Source organism: Rhyacophila brunnea, unplaced genomic scaffold, assembly GCF_057557595.1.
Source record: "Rhyacophila brunnea isolate RB1 unplaced genomic scaffold, BYU_Rbru_1.0 scaffold_8, whole genome shotgun sequence".
Taxonomy (NCBI): Eukaryota; Metazoa; Arthropoda; class Insecta; order Trichoptera; family Rhyacophilidae; genus Rhyacophila; species Rhyacophila brunnea.
Window position 1 is genome coordinate 19,766,247 of NW_028233350.1, and position 19,975 is coordinate 19,786,221.

At 31.7% G+C, this 19,975-nt stretch overlaps 1 protein-coding gene across 5 annotated transcripts in view; it reads right to left on the reverse strand.

The window, feature by feature from the left end:
- The window catches only part of LOC147064011 (gem-associated protein 5-like), a 32,692-nt gene that overhangs the window by 1,547 nt on the left and 11,170 nt on the right, over nt 1-19,975 (reverse strand). For 3 of the 5 annotated variants that reach the window (XM_085959177.1, XM_085959176.1, XM_085959175.1), the window contains exons 9-16: nt 18,444-18,600; nt 17,177-17,336; nt 16,611-16,744; nt 12,553-12,674; nt 10,954-11,137; nt 10,331-10,726; nt 4,304-4,451; nt 3,445-3,515 (exon numbers count right to left, since the gene is read on the reverse strand). In XM_085959177.1, the coding sequence (XP_085815303.1) occupies nt 3,445-3,515; nt 4,304-4,451; nt 10,331-10,726; nt 10,954-11,137; nt 12,553-12,674; nt 16,611-16,744; nt 17,177-17,336; nt 18,444-18,600 (1,372 nt within the window). Of the gene's footprint in view, nt 1-3,444; nt 3,516-4,303; nt 4,452-6,885; nt 6,975-10,330; nt 10,727-10,953; nt 11,138-12,552; nt 12,675-16,610; nt 16,745-17,176; nt 17,337-18,443; nt 18,601-19,975 lie in introns of those variants that run through there. The other 2 variants (XR_015072015.1, XM_085959178.1) reach the window with 2 other exon arrangements.

Below are 19,975 nucleotides of genomic sequence, written 5' to 3' on the forward strand. Positions count from 1 at the left end.
AAATAGAACTATGACCTTTCAGGAAAAATATAATATTTAATATTGAAATTGTCATATCTCTATATCAACACCTCCTACGTATAAGGCCGATACTGCGTTTTTTGCTATTTTGACTTGATTGCCTTTTATTAAATAATTTTAAATATACGATTTAATATTTATCGTTGATTAACATTTTTAAATTCTATTTTCTGGTTATACTATTAGGTAAAACGGACAAAAATTGTTTATTTACCCTAGTTATCATTCATTTATAAAGAAAAGATACGTAAAGTGAATAATTCATTTTTTTTTTTAAATTTCTGTATCGGAAAAATTAAAAACATTTCGTGATAGCATATTTTGTGTGTTCGATTTTTAGTGATTATTTTAAAATGGATATCCCTGCTAATTTGTGCGATGAAATGGGAGAAGCAATTCATGATCCTGATTCAGATTGAGTTGAGTGAAAATGAGTACTACGATGATTCAGATACTTCCAGTGCCCCATCAGAAAGTGCTACTGCCGCGGCCTCTAATTCAAATGTAAATAGTAATGTTGACGATCTGTCTTCGTGGACTGCTGGGGGGGGGGGCTTTCATACCGGTTGTTCACGAATTTGATTTCTTTTCTAGAGTCAGCCCGCACCCAAATTTATCAGATAGCTCTAAAGAAATAGATTTTTTTGAACATTTTTTGAATTCAAATATTATAATGGGCAGAATCGTAATCGAAACAAATAACTACCTATTATAAAGAAGAAATTAACTCATTTAATGCTGACACCGCAACTGGCGTGTTTGCGTTACCTGGCCATTCGATATAATTAACATGCTATTTAAATGTGGTATTAAAAATCAATTAACAGCTCAGCAGTGATTGTGTTAAAAGACAAGAACCATCGCCGAAATCACGAATGCAAGTTTCGGGAGTATTCAAGCGGCATTCATAACGGCACATTGCACTTGGAACAGATATATATATATGTTCCAAGTGCAATGTGCCGTTATGTGTATACCCGTGTTTTAGACAATACATATTATCATGAAAACAATAATTAATTATTGAAATTTTGAAGTGCTAAAAAATATTATTACGTAGAACAGCGATTTACAAACTGGGAGGCGCGGAGTGTTGCAAAGGGAGGCGCGAAAAGTTTAACACAATTAATGTAGCCACAAGTTTGCAGTTTGCAAATGCATAGTTTATAAAACAGCCGCTAGTTATATACTACACAAAAAATCAGTCCTATAAAAGGTTGTTTGCAAACCTGACTGAAAATATGGAGACTAATTTTATAATACCTCACTTCTATACCAGTGGCGGCCGGTGATTTTTTGGATTGTAATTTTTGAGGGTGCGCTGGAAACTTACCTTATTGAAAAATGAAATCAATTTGGCGTTGTTTTTGATTTGACAAAAGGTTATTGACATTTGGGAAATTACCTGTATATTTATATTTTTAATAAAACATGATGCGAGTTACTTAAATCTTTATTGGATTATTTTTAAGAAACGATTGTATCTCTTATAGTAGATAAATACCTCTTACTTTTAAAGAAAGCCATCTTATTCTATATAAGTACATTAGGTATCTTTAGCAATTTGTACACTGTATGAATAATGATTATTATGAAACTGCACTTTGTGTACAGTAATAGTAAATAGTATTAAGATTTATTAGCTCATCACTAGAATTCATGAATTAATAATTTTCTATATTATAAATAACCGACATCATTTCACATTTAGTCAATACACAGGATAATGAAATATTAATTTTCCAGAAATGCGGTAGGTAGCAAAATTATTTTTATCTTCACTGATTTAAATTGGAGTACACATTAATCAAAATATCTTACCGACATTGTATTTCTTACCGATTTTAAATTTATAAAATAATGAATTCTATTGTTTTTAGTTTTACAGGCATTTTACATACGAGATTGCTAAATATGATACTAAACATAATTTGAACGTAAACAGTAAGTTACGGCGTCTATAATAACAAACCATAATTCAAATCTGTAATTGCTCTCTACTCAGACCAATATGATGTCATTTTACCCGGTCGGCGCACGATATTCTGGAACTTACCCATGGCGAAAACTATTAGCACGGTTTAAGTTGTTTTTTAATGGCTTTAGTAAGCAAACAAAAATCTACTTCCTGAGTTCTTGGTTAGTTTGCTAATGCACTCTTCACATTATTTTATTAATAGTAAAAAAAGTCGCCTGCGGCGCTACTTTCTTTCAGGACTATTAAATATCTTAAATATGTGGTTTAAAGATCCTGGCCTGGGGACCCGCTTCAGGATGTGGGGCCCATGATAGAATCCTTTTTTTTTAAAGGGAGGCGTAGTAACATAAAGTTTGGAAACCGCTGACGTAGAACATTGATGTTGATTTTATGTGTTCTGTTTAGTGTGGGTATAGTGTCATGATTAATTATCAAAACAAACTGCTAATATTTAAAAGTGGTGTGAAAATAAAATATTTTTCTAAATTTATTAAGTGGTTTGGGTAGACTGAATACTGAAGTGTTTATCCTGTCATCGGCGCACTTGTCCGATGATTAGCATGTGTCATGGCGGCACTAGGGTAAGCTGGCATTTTTTCTATGAAGCAATCTTGTTCGTGATTTCTTATCAGATTTAGGTGACAAATCTTATATACTTCGTTAATTAATAAATATATTACTACAAAAATGAATGTTTTATTTATCCCCTGGCTGTTCTGTTTCTTCGTGTTCTGTTTTATCCGGTTACCTTCTGACTGACATTACGACTAAAGAGACTCAACTGCAAAATTCAATATTCAAAGAAATTGTCATTTGAATTTAAAACATGAATAAAAAATCAGTTTTCAAATCTTTAAATATTTCTTCTGTTTTAACTCAACTATCTTATAAACATTCCACAATAGTGTGAGGATCGATAGTTTTGACACAAAACAAGACAGTTGGGAATAGCAACCATAACAATAATCACATTAACCCTGCATAATTCCTGCACGCGACAAGACAATGCATCTGCATATTCAAGGATAAACAGTTCCACTATACATGGATAACTATAAATTGTTGTAATACTTATAAATCCATATTATAGACGAAACTCCAGATGACAGTGATTTAGAGATTTGGTTATATACATAGTTAAAAGAAATATATATATAAAAATATATAATATGTACCAATATGCAAAAGAAAACAAAAATTTGATTGGTCATCGGTGTGTGTATTGATAAAAATATGGTTTAAGAATGTTAGATTATTTGTTATAGAAAAACATAATTTTGAAAAACCTCAGAAACTTACAAATTAGCAGAGTCTCACTCTGTCAAACTTTATCTAATATGTTGTTTCAGACGTTTTTCAAAATTATGTTTTTTCTATAATACTTGTATAAAATATTACTATTTCAATACTAATTGTTATAGGCATTAAGAATAAATAAAACTCACTTGATACCGAATTGTCTTCAATGTCGCCCTGTAATTGTGCTCCATACAATGTGATCATTTCTTTCCAAAACCTAAAAATAAACATGAAATTATTTAATCAAGATTTAATGAACCATAATTTTATTAATTAATACCATCGACTGAGGGTACTTGATGGAAATTGAATTTATATTCTAATTAATGTACTATTTCTTCCGTTTTAGCGACTTGGTTTTTTTCGCCTTTCGCTATCTTTAGGATATGTTGAAATGCCTGAATCGCTAAAACTGATTATATGGAGCATGGTGTAAATAATTTTGTTCTTAAAGTGGGTTCAAATGATTTTTGTTGATCAACTAAAATCAAACGACAAATACAAAAATAAACATGAAATTATTTAATCAAGATTTAATGAACCATAATTTTATTAATTAATACCATCGACTGAGGGTACTTGATGGAAATTGAATTTATATTCTAATTAATGTACTATTTCTTCCGTTTTAGCGACTTGGTTTTTTTCGCCTTTCGCTATCTTTAGGATATGTTGAAATGCCTGAATCGCTAAAACTGATTATATGGAGCATGGTGTAAATAATTTTGTTCTTAAAGTGGGTTCAAATGATTTTTGTTGATCAACTAAAATCAAACGACAAATATATTTCAAATTATGTTGACCATTAAAAGTCAATTCATCAAAGTTGATGTTTGATTGACTCGGTCCCCAGTACCAATAACTTTATTGGTTAAGTTATGAGTGCAACTGACTGAAATTGAAATATGACTTTACTGTACCTATGTGAACTATTGTTCTCAGGCGAATTGAATCATCAGAACCGACCTTTAGATATAAATAACTATGTATAATTATGTAACTGACCTATTAGAAACAGATGGTGCAAGGGTCAACAGAGCAGGGCAAAGTTTCCTGGTATCGGCAGCTTTCCGCAACACATTACCCAAGTCTCCACGTAGTATACCAACCATTACCCATCCTTCCCAATTATGGGTCTCTTCATACTTATTACCTGCATGTATAAAAAATTAAGTAGCTAATTAATAATTATTATAAGGGAGGGACTTCTCTTCCTTCCTTCACTATTATTTATATTTATAAGTCCTGGATTGATTGTAAGGATTGCAATACCGAATGAAAATACCAATACCGGTATTTCGATATTTCCTATTGAATACCGGCATTAATACCGGTATTCGTGAAACATACGAAAAACATAGAAGTATCTACCAATAAATATATATATTTATATCCGACCACATTTAGCGGCTCATGTGTGAATAGACGACCTTCGTCGATCACTATTTCACATGTCATATATAATGACATGGATGAGGTAGCAACTTGCTGTCTTTTTCGTTATATTTAAAACATGGTCAGCTATCACTTAACTATAAATATAATGTTTATACCCAAAAAAATATCATCTATTTTTAATGTCTCTACATTGATCATTTTGATCAACACACTTGTTCGTTCAATGCATCGTTGCCAAATTATCTTGAATTCAGAATACACAGAACTGAGAGCTAGCTTAGTTCAACTAATGTTTACAGCTGTTGTATTGTTATGATGAGAGTTTTTAAGACCATTTTATATTTGAATGTAAATTACAAGATAATAATATTAGAAAAATAAATAAAATTAAAATTTGTGTACTAACATTATAAGTATTTTGCCAATTACAAAAAAAATCAAGTTGATATATTATTTTGGAATGAGTTTGTTGCTTTGAAAAATGAAATTTGACTATCGATAAGAAAAATATCTCTTTAGTCAGTATCTTGATAAAATCATGAATAAAAGTATTTAGAAATGATTAAGACGATAGGTATTGTACCTAAATGAATGATTTACATGAGTGGTGTACGGTGTGGTGTACCTTAATTATTAAGGTAAGTAGGTACATGCAAAAAAATAATTCGTACATACTATTGGAGAAGATAGGTGAAGGTGTGAACTGTAATAATTCTAATTAGTTTTTCGGCAATTATAAATATGTCTCCAGTGCCAGTGGCACCCATACTACCAAATAATATTTTGTATGAATAAAATTATCTTGTGAAGTGCATGTAAAAACAATACATAGCATTATGACCACTGTACTGCTTGGGCTTATTTTTTTTTCCACTAAACAATGGCTACCTTTTTTTGTTTACTAATAATTGAAAAATTACTCATTTTACGAGATTCTCATTTTATGCCGTGTTTATTCATAAAAACTTTTTAGATTTTAGAACTGTATTAAATTTTATATTTGGCGTTTTTTAAATCATTCTGTTATTATGCCTACTGTTAATCTTTTCGATGCACCCCAACTATTTTATAACTTATTAATATAAATTCTCCACCTAAAAGGTACATATTAATAAAATAACCATACAATTTGAATTTGTGAAATGATACCATCTTATTATTAATTTTTATTTTATGGTTATGTTTTTCACCCTATGATTATTGGTTTTTCTCTTGTGCAGCACAAATTCAAATGATTTTGAATAATTCATTTTTTTGATTTTTTAGATAAATAAAAATGTGTATAATGCGAAATCCAAATCTGTACCTTAGCGTCAACTTGACCCAAGATTTTATAATATCTGTATGTATGTGATGCAATTTTATGTGATATAATAAATTATCTAAATTTGATGATAATTCACATTTGGAATTTTATTTTATAATTATCTGTAGTGTGTTTCCTGACTAATATAAATGGCTATTTATCCAATATGTAGAAGGGTCGCATGTTAATATGTTACCATGAAAGGGGGTCGCGATCAATGGTTCATAATAAGCCAACAACTCAATAATTCAAGTGGATTTATTTGAAAATTACAAAAAATACACAGAATACCATTCATTTTACCTCGCCAAACCCAGGGATTCTACGGAATATCATTTGGGGATAATATGGGGAATACTACTGTAGAACATCATACTGCCCTTAACCTCAGTGATAGGTAAAGGGGCACGCCAAACATCCTGGCATGGGGCCCCGGTTCGGGATGTGGGGACCATGGCCAAAGCATAATAAAGCAACAAAAAAAAACTGTCTACGATGAGAATTTTCACATTCAATGACTGGTGTCATTTTGTCAAAGAATGCGGAAATTCATTGTATCAATGACGTTTCAGGTTTTTAAATCATTCGCATCTAAATATGATAACCCAACGCACCATTTAATTTATATTACAAAAAAACATTGTGTGGTAAAATAGTTCCCATATACAATATGGCGTGGTTTCACGTTTGAAGAGATGATTTTGAGAGACTCTTTTTATATAAACATCATTTGAAGAAAATGATTTTATGGTAGTTGGTTAACGACGAAATATAGAAAGAATTCCTGTTATTGTTCCAGATATACCTATAATAATTAAGAATCCAAAGAAATCATATTTCTAAATTAAAATATCGTGATTTAGTGACAACGCTAAATACATACCAGAGGAATACCAAGAGTATTTTCGTGGGCTTTCCAGACAGTGAAGATTATGCCTGTTTTGTACTATTATTTTGTTGATAAATGCAAACCTAAAAAACAACGAAGATCTTAATGTTATCTAGCTTATGTATCTACCTACAGAACCCAAATCATTAAAAAACAAGAGATTATAATATTATTTATCAATAGTTATATTTTTTGTTATTTTAACCAATATGCAATATTTGAAAAAACATGAGCCAAAATTTCTTAAAAACCCTAAATACAATCAAATTTACAGGTACTAAAACAAAACATTTTTCACATCATTTTTCAATAGTGCACGAACTGTAAAATTTTTGTTTTTTCAAGTGAAAAACAAAATACCTTTTTAGTGATGCGTGTGTGTAAGTAAAGTGATTGGTATTATTTTGATTACATATATGTAATTATTTTCGTCGGAAATAATTTTCGAAATTTCCATGTCGGGCCAAGTTGCATTAAATGCATTAACCAATGGTTATACGGGTTCAAATCTCGTCGAGTTTCGTATTTGTTTTCAAATATGATTTTTTCTAGTGGGTATATATCTGAGGTGTTTTCAAGTTATGTATGTTCAATATATGGAATGTTACATTCTCAAAATCTTGTAAATTATTCATTGAATAAAAGAAATGGTTAATTCAAAGATGTTTATTTATTGAGTGTATTTATGTATTCATATTGGATCAATACAAGCAAGCAAAAAATAAAACATCTGGTAGGTCGTGCCATTTATTTCAACTTTAATAGTATGCTTATAGTTAAGCACATATCTACTAAAATGTAGTCTATACAATTATTACGCACTTTTTTTGCTATTCAAATCATTTGACGACCTCCGTGGACGAACGGTTAAGATTCTCGTCTACGAATCCGGAGATCGCGTGTTCGAACGCGGCGTGCTAAGTCAATTTTATTTGATTCATATGTGTTATTTTACGTTTAATTACTATAAAATAATATAGTATAGTATACTTGCGGCAAGTTCCGGAGCGGTGGATACTCTCAATATCGTGAAAGACAACAATTCAGAATCGAAACGTTGCTTGAAATGACTTCTAGTCCAAATACTAAACAAAAAAGTATCAAAATACTAAAAGTATTTTGATATCCATTAAAAACCCACTTAGGGTTTTCAAAGTATTTATAATATTACAATTAATAATAAGTATACAAAGTCATAATATTGTTTCAACGAATAAGAAAATGTATTCTGTCTTCATCTATACGTATAGTATTTAAGCAAAGGCAAACGGTCTATCTGAATAGTCTTGATAATGGTGTCACTTCATTCAGGTGTAAACAATGGACCCGTCTCCAGCACCTGTACCTACAGTAAAAAATATTTCTTATGCAGTTTACGCAAAGGATATTTTCGCATATCATTGAAATTATAAAATTTCACGCACCGTTCCCGTTCCGTCTCACCTTCCTATCACCTCTTCCTTGCAGTGGCAACGTCGCACTCTCCGATCAGCTAAAGGCGATTAATAATGAACGGAAATAATCAACGAAGTCACGTTCTATATTCAGGGATAAAAAAGTATATAGGAGCCTATTTACTGCCTTCGAAATTATCACTTACCTTATCAAATTGAGTTATAGGTACCTACGGTACCAGCTCGTCGAGCTGGTCACAACTGCATATAAATCTATACCTGACAATGATCAAGTAAGTGACAAATGAGCCAATAAGTCGAAATGATCAGGTAACTCCGGTAATTTGTGGACGGTTTGATTCACTAACTGCCCTTAGACATACTTATATATATATATATATATATATATATATATATAAATATCTAAATAAGTACATATTATAATATGTAAACCTTTAAAATAGGTAAAGGTAAGATATGGTAGAGATTTTGATGTTTACAAATATTTAGTAGTTGAATGAGTGGCACTTTCTTCTTTTAATGATCTTTCAATACATTTATATTATGAATTGAGATGTGTATGTACCCCACTAATAATTCCACCTAATCTGTTGTTAGTTTATTGCACTTTTTACACTAACATGTCTAATGGCAACGGAAGTAAACCAGACGTCGCGTAATCCAAAAAAATATTTACAGTCCTTTTAAGCCTTTTATGTTAATTAATACATTTTGTTTTCACTTTCAATACCGAATATGACGAAACCAAGCTCGACTCCATTCTAATTGATTACTGAAGGTCAAACACCGCCTTTTATAGTTAAACAGGCGACCCCTTCTCTGCCGTCTGTGAGATAATGTTTGCTGCACACTGTGGAGGGAGCACCTGGTAGTGGGAGCGTGCGGTAGTGGGGGGGCATCCGGACGGTGGCTGTATGCGACGTCCGAATGAGTGAAAGAGAAAGTATTCGAAGGCCCCCGCGCGGCGCTGTATTATTGTATTTTATTTATTTATACATCATACAATATTCACTGATTATTCCTAGAGACACTTAAATTTAGCATTTGAATATTAAAGAAGAATGAATATGAGCATATTATTTTAAATATGATAGGCACAAAACTAGAAAAGAAGAATATGAGTGACAGGAAAGAAAAAAAAATCACTGCAAAAAGATAAAAGAAATTTCTTTTTACTCAAAAATTTACAGAGCATGGCAGTCAGAGGTGGCCATAGTTTATTAAAAAATCATAAAGGTTGGATGGAAAGCGTTCTGTACGTTGTGAGTTGAATGTGAAGTGTGAAGAGATGTAAATACCAAATGGCAGGCATTCTGACATGGTTTCAAAATTTATATTTTACACAGATAAGTAGACCATCAATAACACATTATGTATGTACATATTGCAATTAATTGTATGTACTCAGGCGCACACACAGAAACATGATTTGGGGATGGTCTAGTAATAGGTTTTGATTAGTTGCGTTTTTTGGCCCGTTTTTAGCCTAGGTAAATCTAAGTGTAAATCCGATCTTGCCTACAGAGTCATAAATGGAGAGCTACAGGCTGGTAGTTGTTATCTCTGTACCAGCATAAGACATGATCATGCACGGCTTGATTTCTCCAAAGTTTGAGTCATTTACAATGAATGAACAGCATGAATTTAGACCAGGCCGATCAATGGAAACTTACCCAAGGGTATTCATCGAAAATGTGATAACGTACACGATGACTGCTTCTCCCATATTCAATTATATGGTGCAATTTAATGAATGGATAATCCAAAAACATACTGGCAGATGAGAATAATTTCCAAAATACATTGCTATGTAATCTAACCAAGCAAATGCACAATCAGAGACTATAAAGTCACCAGTTGACACTCCACTCTGGACAAAAGAACTAACAACATATTCATTATTTTGTTTTTCATTAAGTAATATGGAACTGTAAAAATACACAAACACATAAGAAAACCCCCAAGCAAAGCTGGGTACAAAAGCTAGTATTATAATTAGACATACATAATGAATGAGTACTCACATTCCATGTCTACAATTCGAATTATATCCTCCTGAGATCCATACAGTGCTAAGAAATCATAGCCATCACTATAATCAACCTTGTCCTCAGATTGACTTCCACATAGGCGATTGAACATTCTGTTACACCCTTCCAAAGATTTGCTTGATGCCACCATTTGTTTCAACAAAATATTCAAAATGGAGTGTTTGCTTTTCCTTACTTTACTTTTAATACTATTCGCTATGGTCGCCAATTGGATTGGCGGTGATAATTGGTCAGTTTCATTTTTAACTTCATTATCACCTACATCATCACTAATTTTATTACTAACAGTTGGGTCGTCGGATTTATCTGCAGTAGCAATTGTTTCTGAATTCTCCTTCACGACCAAAGCCAATTTCAACTTTCTTCTCTCTGAAAATAAAATTATGTAGGTAAATATTTTGTGTTACAAGTGCCTTTTTTATATGAAAGCTGAACTTTTTATATTCGCGTCATTTCTTGGGATTTCCCCATATAGCGAGGGAAGTATTTTATATGAAATTTCTTCCCAGCTTCATAAAATGGACTCTTGGAGAAAACAATTCATGAAGAAATGATAAATGAAGATTCCACTGTAAAAGGTTAATAAAACAGCTTACGTTTTCTCTTAACATTGGCGTGTTCCTTAGGTGGATGTTTACTGATATCCCAAACCCGAACCGTACTGTCCTCTCCGGCAGAAATGACACAATTCATATTTACAGGACACCACAGAGCACATAGCACCGATTCATCATGACCGGATAAAGTGTGCAGTACGCACTTTTGTAATACATCCCAGATCTAAGGAATTAACAAATATAAACATTTATTCATTTTATTATAGGCAAGGAAAATAAAGAAAACGCCGGAAACATGTGGAACAAGCAAAGCACAAATATGTTATTAATTTTATTTACTGCTATTCCTTGGAGGTATACATGATAGTAAATTTTAGCTTAATTAGCCAATATATTTATTTCATGGGAAATTTTTTATAATATCGTCGTTTCTAGGATATATTGTAGAAGTGATGTAAAAAAATATTCACATATTTTAGGATGTAGTCATGAAATTAGGAATATTTATGCCCCTCCTGCATAAATACAGTTGGTTTTGAAGGTGCAATAACAATATCACATACAGTATAACCCCTATTTTACGTTTTTTAAGGGACTGAAGAAAAAAAACCTAATTGGAGGGAAAATGTAAAAGGGGGGTATTGAAAAAAAGAACATTTAAATTTTATGTTTCTAAAAAAATAACGTTTTATTAAAAACAACATTCAATTAAAATGTTTATTGAAAAAACGTTTGAATGTCACGACCCAATCATTGTCAAGTGCGCGTAACTCGCATATTTTGAATATTTCCGACGTAAATCGCGGGAAAGAAAAACGTAAATACGGGTATTAGATGTACTGAAATACATCGGGACTGAAAAAAATACACGCCATTGCCGGGAAAACGTGAATTCCGGGCACGTAAAAACGAGGTTATACTGTATATAAAAGCCATTTCTAAAAATTACAACTTATGCGCATTAAAAATAACATTTTTTGCGCCACGTTCTATTTAAGCATAGGACACAAAAAATCTGAAAACCATCGTAAAAATCCCCAAAACAAGCATGGCATTCATAAACTACAAAAGAAGTTGTTTATTGTAATGAAGTGCTAGCCGCCGGCACTGGTAGGTACCAACTGTCTTCACAAAGCTTGGATTTTTACATGCAATTTCAACCATATGCGTGGATACTTTTTCAATGTTGTCGGCGAAAACACCAATTCGGTACTTAGACACTTAACTAGTGTCAAAAATTTTATCCGATCCCGGCGGCATCGGTCTAGTTAACTGCCTGGTCAGATTTTATTGCTTAGGGTCGAAAAAGTTGTTTTTAAACGATTGACATATTAACAGTTTTGCTCGGTATACCCGAGAAGCAGCTCGTTATAAAAGTGAATAAATGTATGGAGAAAATCATAAACTAAAATGTCAACAGATGTTTCCTCATTACATCCGAGATCTCGCTATTTCCGTGATCGTAATAACCAAGTTCGAATGTAACTTTATGACCCATGAGAGTAATATTGGAATCACAAATTTTTCAGTGCATTGAGTCAGTAGTACAAGCATAGTTATTTTTATATTATATATTATATTGTGTGGCAGTACGTTTTGCCACTAAAATCCCCAATAAAATATTTATAGATTTATTACCTGTATTGTGCAGTCGTTTGAGACTGAAAGCAAGCGGGCATTATGATGTGGACTCCAGCTTAATTTGTTAACACGTTCACTGTGCAACGAAAATTCTTCCAATACATCCAAAGACGATCTATCTATAAAAATACCACATAAACGTGAAGCTTGATAGTTTTGAGAGAAAACGAAGCAATTGGTTTTATATAAGAGCAGTCGTAATTATTAATAACGGCAACAATAATTAAATATACTTCATGTAATTCGTACGCAGTAGAAGTACTTGCAATCTGTGCAATTTCATGGTTAAATTGTTCCACTATATCAATGACAGAAAAGGGATTAATATCCATGTTGTTATAAATTTACTTGGTATGGTAAAATTTCATTGAAAAACAATAACTGCTCTATAGCCTTACCAGTATAATAACATGGCATATTTATAAGCCTTATGCTTGATTCGTGCGGGGACAGCGTTAATACTTTTCGCACACTGTTTATTTTACAAAACAAAAAATCTTATTCATTCTTCTTCACATCACTATAAATAAAATTGTTGTCGGGCTGCAGATCCTGGGGGCCGTGGGTTGCATATGACTGCTCTAGAGAGTTTGAATTATAATCAGAGGAAATCATATGAACTTTTTGCGATTGAGAAGTGTGCCGTAAAATATTGTTGTCTACAGTAATGACCCAAACACATTACCATCATGTGACAAGATGGTAATGTGCTCGGACCATAACATTGAAGCATCTGCTTAAGGCGTATGGGAAGAATCAAATTTGACGTATGAAAAATAACAATGCTCGAAGCATAAAAAAACAAAAATCGGCTTCTCACATAGTAGATACGAAATCAGAGGTTTTAAAAGTGTTGAATTAATAATATTTTTTTCCTAACAAATTTTATAAACATTTTTGTAGTCGGTAGAATAAATTATAAGAATAAAAATAGTAGACCTCTAAATAAGAACCTCATATTATTGATATGCTGAATTTGTGAAGTGACACCTTTTCTTGAACCTATCATATTTAGGTTCAAATTCAGTGCAAATATTTTTCAAAAAAAAAATCTAATACTAAAAAACACGAAAGTGTAAACAAATATAATTTTATTCATTTTCTTAAGCTAACATTACAAATTATAAGTTTAAAACATTCACAAGATGGCATGAAAGATTTCTGTTATTATTGCGTTTTTATTAAATTATAAAAGAATGACTCATAAAAGAAAGCAATTCAATGAATATTTGTCGAGGAACGTTTTTTTTTTAAATTTAGTACACAACAATTATGATTTAAGAAACAATTATTATAATAGCATGTATTTGACGGCAGTACGTTTTGGTCGCCGCGGAGGATTTCGGAACATTAGTGTATAGAAAATTAATAATTGGTTCCTTAATTAGTGTATTGGTTTAACGGTATGCAATGTATTAGAATAACTATTATAAATTTTTTTTTTTTATAATTTTATTTTCTTTTCTATTGATAGCTATTAATTGATAATTGATATTATTATATTGATAGATATTAATTGTTAACTTGATAATTATTATATTGAGGGTTTCTTATATCCATCGACCGTGTTAGTCTAGGATCAATGAGTTCAGGCAATACACAATTCATATAAATCTTGTCAGTTGTGATGTGAAGAGTAATATTGTTTTTATTATTCAATGAAATAGGTTCTTACCTCAATATATGTTTTACTTGAGTTAAATAATTACTAATAAATGCCTAAGGTGATTCCATTCAATTCAACTCGGCATTAAATATATTAAATTCTAAAAGTTTTGTACTATTTCATTTGAGTCGTTTTATGCGATCCTGGTTTCGCCTTTCGACATCGTCAGGATGCGCACTCCTCAAATATACACTGACAACGAAAGCAGCTAATTCTCACTTAACAATAAATTAATACAATAAAGTAAGGTAAAAACTTTATCACCTACCTATTAAGTCAAAGTGCACAATGAAAAATTTAACAAACAATTAATTATGAATAGTTGAATTGTGGCAGTATGAAAAAAAAAGATTTTACCACAAACCATCTGAAAAATACATACATCATAAAACATATACGTGATTTTGTGCCCCAAAACACTTATTTTATTATTATTTTGACGATTAGGAAAATTATGACACATGTTTCAGTGGCCATTACTATGACAGCATTCGAAAACGTATTTTACTTTAAATTTTCTACAAATTTACTATTTGTGACATAAACCACTTAAGATCGATAATAAATAGACCTTGAAAAATAATATTATTTTGTTTCTATTGATAATGCCAATAAACATACTCCTGGATACGTCCCTTTGAAAATAACAAAACATGGCGACCCAGGTACATAAAAACTGTATTAAGTACATGCAAAGTTTTTCAAATCGTTTAAAGCCCAACCAAGTAGGTATTTATCAAAATAATTAAAGTCCACCTATATTTTATCTAAACTGCTCAAGTCCAAAATATTTTTTTTTATAAATGTTGCACCGAACGAATACCTTTAGGACTTCTTTGTAGCCATCGTGGTTATAAGATTCAATTATCTTACAATATCTCACATGCTGCAACCATTTGTATTACAAGATAATAAATAATATAATATAACTACATTTTTCTCAGTTTGACATTCACTGGTATTTTATGATGTTTGATTTGTCAACACAAATTATAACACCTGGTCTACGTCATGTGGTCTTGCCAATTTGATTGTTACTGCAATGCGAGTAAAGGTCATTTTTCTATGAGTTAAAATACTGTTCGTGACGGATAAAATTTTGGAAAAAAAAGACGTCCTCACCCGTTGAAATTCAGAAGCCTACTAAGGTTAGAAATGAGAAATTAGAAAAACTATATGGATTAATCGATCAAATGGTCTCTTTTTGTTAATTTTGCAAAATAATTATATATCTAAATTGTCTGAAAATAGGATAAATACATGAAAACGTACAACGTGTTTTGGTGTCACTAATTGTACTGAATTTATAGGGTTTTATTTATTTTTTCATTGTTAATTATTATTTATAGTATTACGGAAATGTTATATTATAATAAAAAAATATTTTTATTGTGCAGTATATATTATTTTGTGAGAAAAAATCATTCAAAATTGGCTGATGTATACTCAAACTAAAATGGCTTTAAAATCTTTATTTTTCTGAAATTAAAAAAAGTATGTGAGTTATGAAATGTATTGTTTTACCCATTTCTTTCATACAATATATACCTGCAAAACTATTATTAAGTTCAAAAATTCACTGTGGCGTGACAGTCGTTTTGGCCAATTTCGAAAACAGGACCGACTATTTGTCATTTATTTTAAAAAGTAAAGCGAATCAGAAAATTTTAATGACACAAAAAGTGTTATTTGAATATTATTTATTAGATTTTAAATAAATAAAGTGTTTATTATGTGTCAATTCGTGTTAAACGTCCTTGCCATTTCCACGATTCTGAGAAGACAGGAAAAAACGGGTCCAATGGCCTTAACATTGTACGATTTATTGTCGTTTCTCCAAAAGCTGAAGTGAAAATGTTTTCAATAAAATTCTTTCGTTCCGTGATGACGACTTTGCTTGTAAATTTGAATTATGTCTACTAGGTATCTACATATTTGTTTTAATTCGTGCAGTTCATTTTTCATTTGATTCTTTTAAATTAATTTATCATATAATATAATACATACTTTTAATTTTAATGACTGTATTCTCCATACAAATGGATTCAACAAATTATCTTCAACTTAAATACATACTATTAATACTTTCGACCGAAGGTACTTGATGGAATTTGAATTTAAATTCTAATGGATTCAAGCTCTGTACTATTCCATTGAATTAAATGGAATAGTACAGAGCTTGAATCCATTAGAATTTAAATACATACATATTGAGCTTTCAAAATTCTTTGGAATTTAAGCAAAAAACTTCACACTTTCAACTCAAGGGGGTAACAAAACATATATTATATTGGACCAAAAACCAAAAAAGTTCCACGACCCCTGCCCTATCTAAACGCATCGTTGAAGACATACAAACACAAAACTATTAAGCTTTTAATATACAAACCATCATTCTTGGTAAGAGTCATGATGTGGAACTCAGAAGATGATGCAGCAATTGCGACATAGTGAGAGTAAGGTGAAAGTCCTTCTTCGGTTGATACAGCAATCGGATGCCAAGCAATGGTTTGAATGGATTTCCTTTTGATAACACAAAAAACATCAATTTAATAGTAATAAGAAATAAACAAACAAAAATAACACTGCCTGGTGGAGTGGTGATTATTGCCTGTTGGGTACAGCTAAAGGATTATAACGAATGGGCGTGTTCCTACAGATAACCTACAGTATCAATGTTAAGTATCAGGTGACAATTTCTTGTATGATATTAATTTGTCTTAATTCTAAAATTTCAGAATATAATAAGGTACAGAAAGCTAGAACATTGATTTCAAGCATATCTGGCGTCAAAAATCACTAGAATAACGCCTTGTGCCGAATGCATATTTTTCTTGCATGATCTGACAAAAAACGCCAAGTTGGCAATGCTAATCAGGTCACTTTGTAATGTGCGATTGTTATTTGAATTCGGTGATATTTCACTCTGTATGTATACATTCGAAAATTAATCACCTTTGTGGATAAGCAGTAACTAAAACTTCATAAGGATACTGCGGATTGAGTAAACCGATTGCGCCTTCAGTAGAACCGACAGACAGATATTGCTCGGTCCAGATCATTGTCGATATGGCCCACTTTCGATCCATCACTGTAACTGTGATCTTTTCAGCCACTGCAAAAAGAAAAGGAAATACAATACATATTAATCAATGGTCGATGCAATTAACGAAAGTAAATTATAATTAACTATTTCTTTTATTCAACGAATAATTCACAAGATTTAAGAATGTACCATTCTAATTATTGAACATAGATAATTCTGAAAACACTCATGAGAAAATACAGCCAATAGAAAGAATTTTTTTTCGAAAAAAGTACTTTAATTTAGAATACAAAAATCGATCGCCTACCGTAACTCAATTTGGAGAGCACTAATGAGCAGGTATTAATAAAAAGCCAATAGTTAAAGTTTGTCGCAGTTAAGCATAGCAGTCGTACCATAGTGGTAATGCACAGGGTGCGAAACCCAAGAGACACTGGTTCGATTCCAGCCGGGTGTCTTACTTTTTTTGAAAAAAGTGTTTTCAGAATTATGTATATTCAAGAAAGTAAATTGTGAAATAATTGACCATTCATTAATTCAGTGACAGAACCATAAAAAACCACATTTGATGAACATACGAGATCTTTTAAAAATGGGAAAACCGCTTCGCCCAAAATTTAGCCAACATGGCGGGCCCGTCAATTGCCGAAATGTTTACATTATTGTCGAAAGGACTCAAACTATCTCATAATTCACACATCCCCCTTATTAAATTTAGCATGCGATTCACAATTAAATAATACAGTTGTCTGGTTCAATTTCAATAAATTACTTTTACCTAATATGGTTTAAAACCTATTAACGTTATGCCTGAGGGTTTGCAAAATATCATACAATATTAAAATAACCTATTAGTACCAAGTATTAAGGAATAATCCTGAATAGTTGGAAGAGGAAAGAGAGGGAGAATCCCATCTGTTTCTGTGTGTTCGTGTAGACAACTTGTTTATTTTGATATACAGTGACCACTATATGGATCGTGGTCGCTTGACAAAGAAGTTTCTTAGTAGGTTTTTGTTTTTATTTATAAGAAATGGATGTTAGCAACTTGCACAACCCATGATTTTATAAGCTGACACATTACTGCTCGATCATCACATGCCGAAATAGCTATTAACTAATAACTAACTAGTCTGTATAATTTAATATAATTTATATTATTAGTTTGTAATTTACCATTATTCATGAAGCTGGTATTGTAGACTATCAAATCTCCCCCTCCGCAAGCGAAGAGTAGATTTTGAGGACCCCAACAATGGTGGAATACACCGAGAGGTAGTCCCGGTGGTAACAGTTTTGCAGGATTTGTTGAAGCCGCATCGATTAGTCCCACCTATAATATGAATTTAACATCCAATAAAAATATTAAATATACATACACCACTCTCATTCGCATTCACGTAATAATAGTAAATAATGACACTGAGGCGATCTGCACACAGCATAGTCCAAACTCAGAAATGCTATGTAACAAAGTTAACACATAGACTAATCTTAATCAGCGACAGCGACTTAATCTATAGATTTGAAATGTTAAAAAATTGTGAAAATATTCAAACTGTTCAAATGTCATTACAGATCAGCCGAAGAAAGCCAAAGAAGATTTCGAATATGAGCTTAAGAAAGAGGTATAAATATTTTATTAGGTATAAGCATTTTCATCAATTGGAAACATCCTTGAGTTATGAATACATAGTATGGATTATATGCGTTATGGCGGCGGCGCGGCGCAGCGTGACTTTCTTGATCTATCGAATGCTATACTGGTTGAAATTACGAACGCCTTTCTGGATGACAAGAGAGAAGCTGGTTTAAACAAACAATGAGTTTAGAGAAGTTTAATAAATTGAATGATAAGCATCCACGACAAGACTTATAGTAGACACAATGGTACAGGTGACAAGTATATGCTGCAGACATACGCAAGATGCATTCATATATTATGTGATTAAATCCGTATCCTTTGTAAGTGCGGAGAAATTCAAACTATCGAGAGTGTTTTTGTCACATACAACCTGTAAACTGATGAAATGATTGGTGACAACAATTTTATTTTGTAATGTGATTTTTGTTGGTGTTAGTGGTTTTGGTTCTGTCCATATTTATTTTTATGACATTGTGGTCACCTACATCCATACAGCAGCCCGATTTTACAACGAAGCACTACAAAACCTGCTGCGCTACTTCGACTAAAGTATGTGAAATTTTTAGTTTTATAGGAAATTTTGTGTATATACAGCTTTGAATGGCATCGAGCCATGAATAAAAATGAACCATAAGTGCACATGAGCAAGCATTCCCGCTCTATACGTTAGAGTAAGATAGAATTTTTACGGAAGAAGCATATCAACACGGAATTTTTGTGTCGATTTCATGGAAATTAAATAACATTTTTATCCATTTTGGTAATGACTTCATATTTAATCAGTACTTACTCGTTAGGGTTGCATTATTAAACGATTGATTGTTAAAGTACGTAGTTAATTAATCCTTAGAAGCTAGTTACGTCTCCAATATTACAATATTCAATACAAGAATCGGAACGGAATTTACGATGTATTTTACAACTTAACATGTGTGATTATGTATGACAAAATCACAATAAATACTTAAATGAGAATTTAAACACAAAAAAATTTTGTTTTTTACGAGAAATGGATGTCAGCCACTTGCTCAACCTATTAGGTCAATACCCTGACTCACGCACA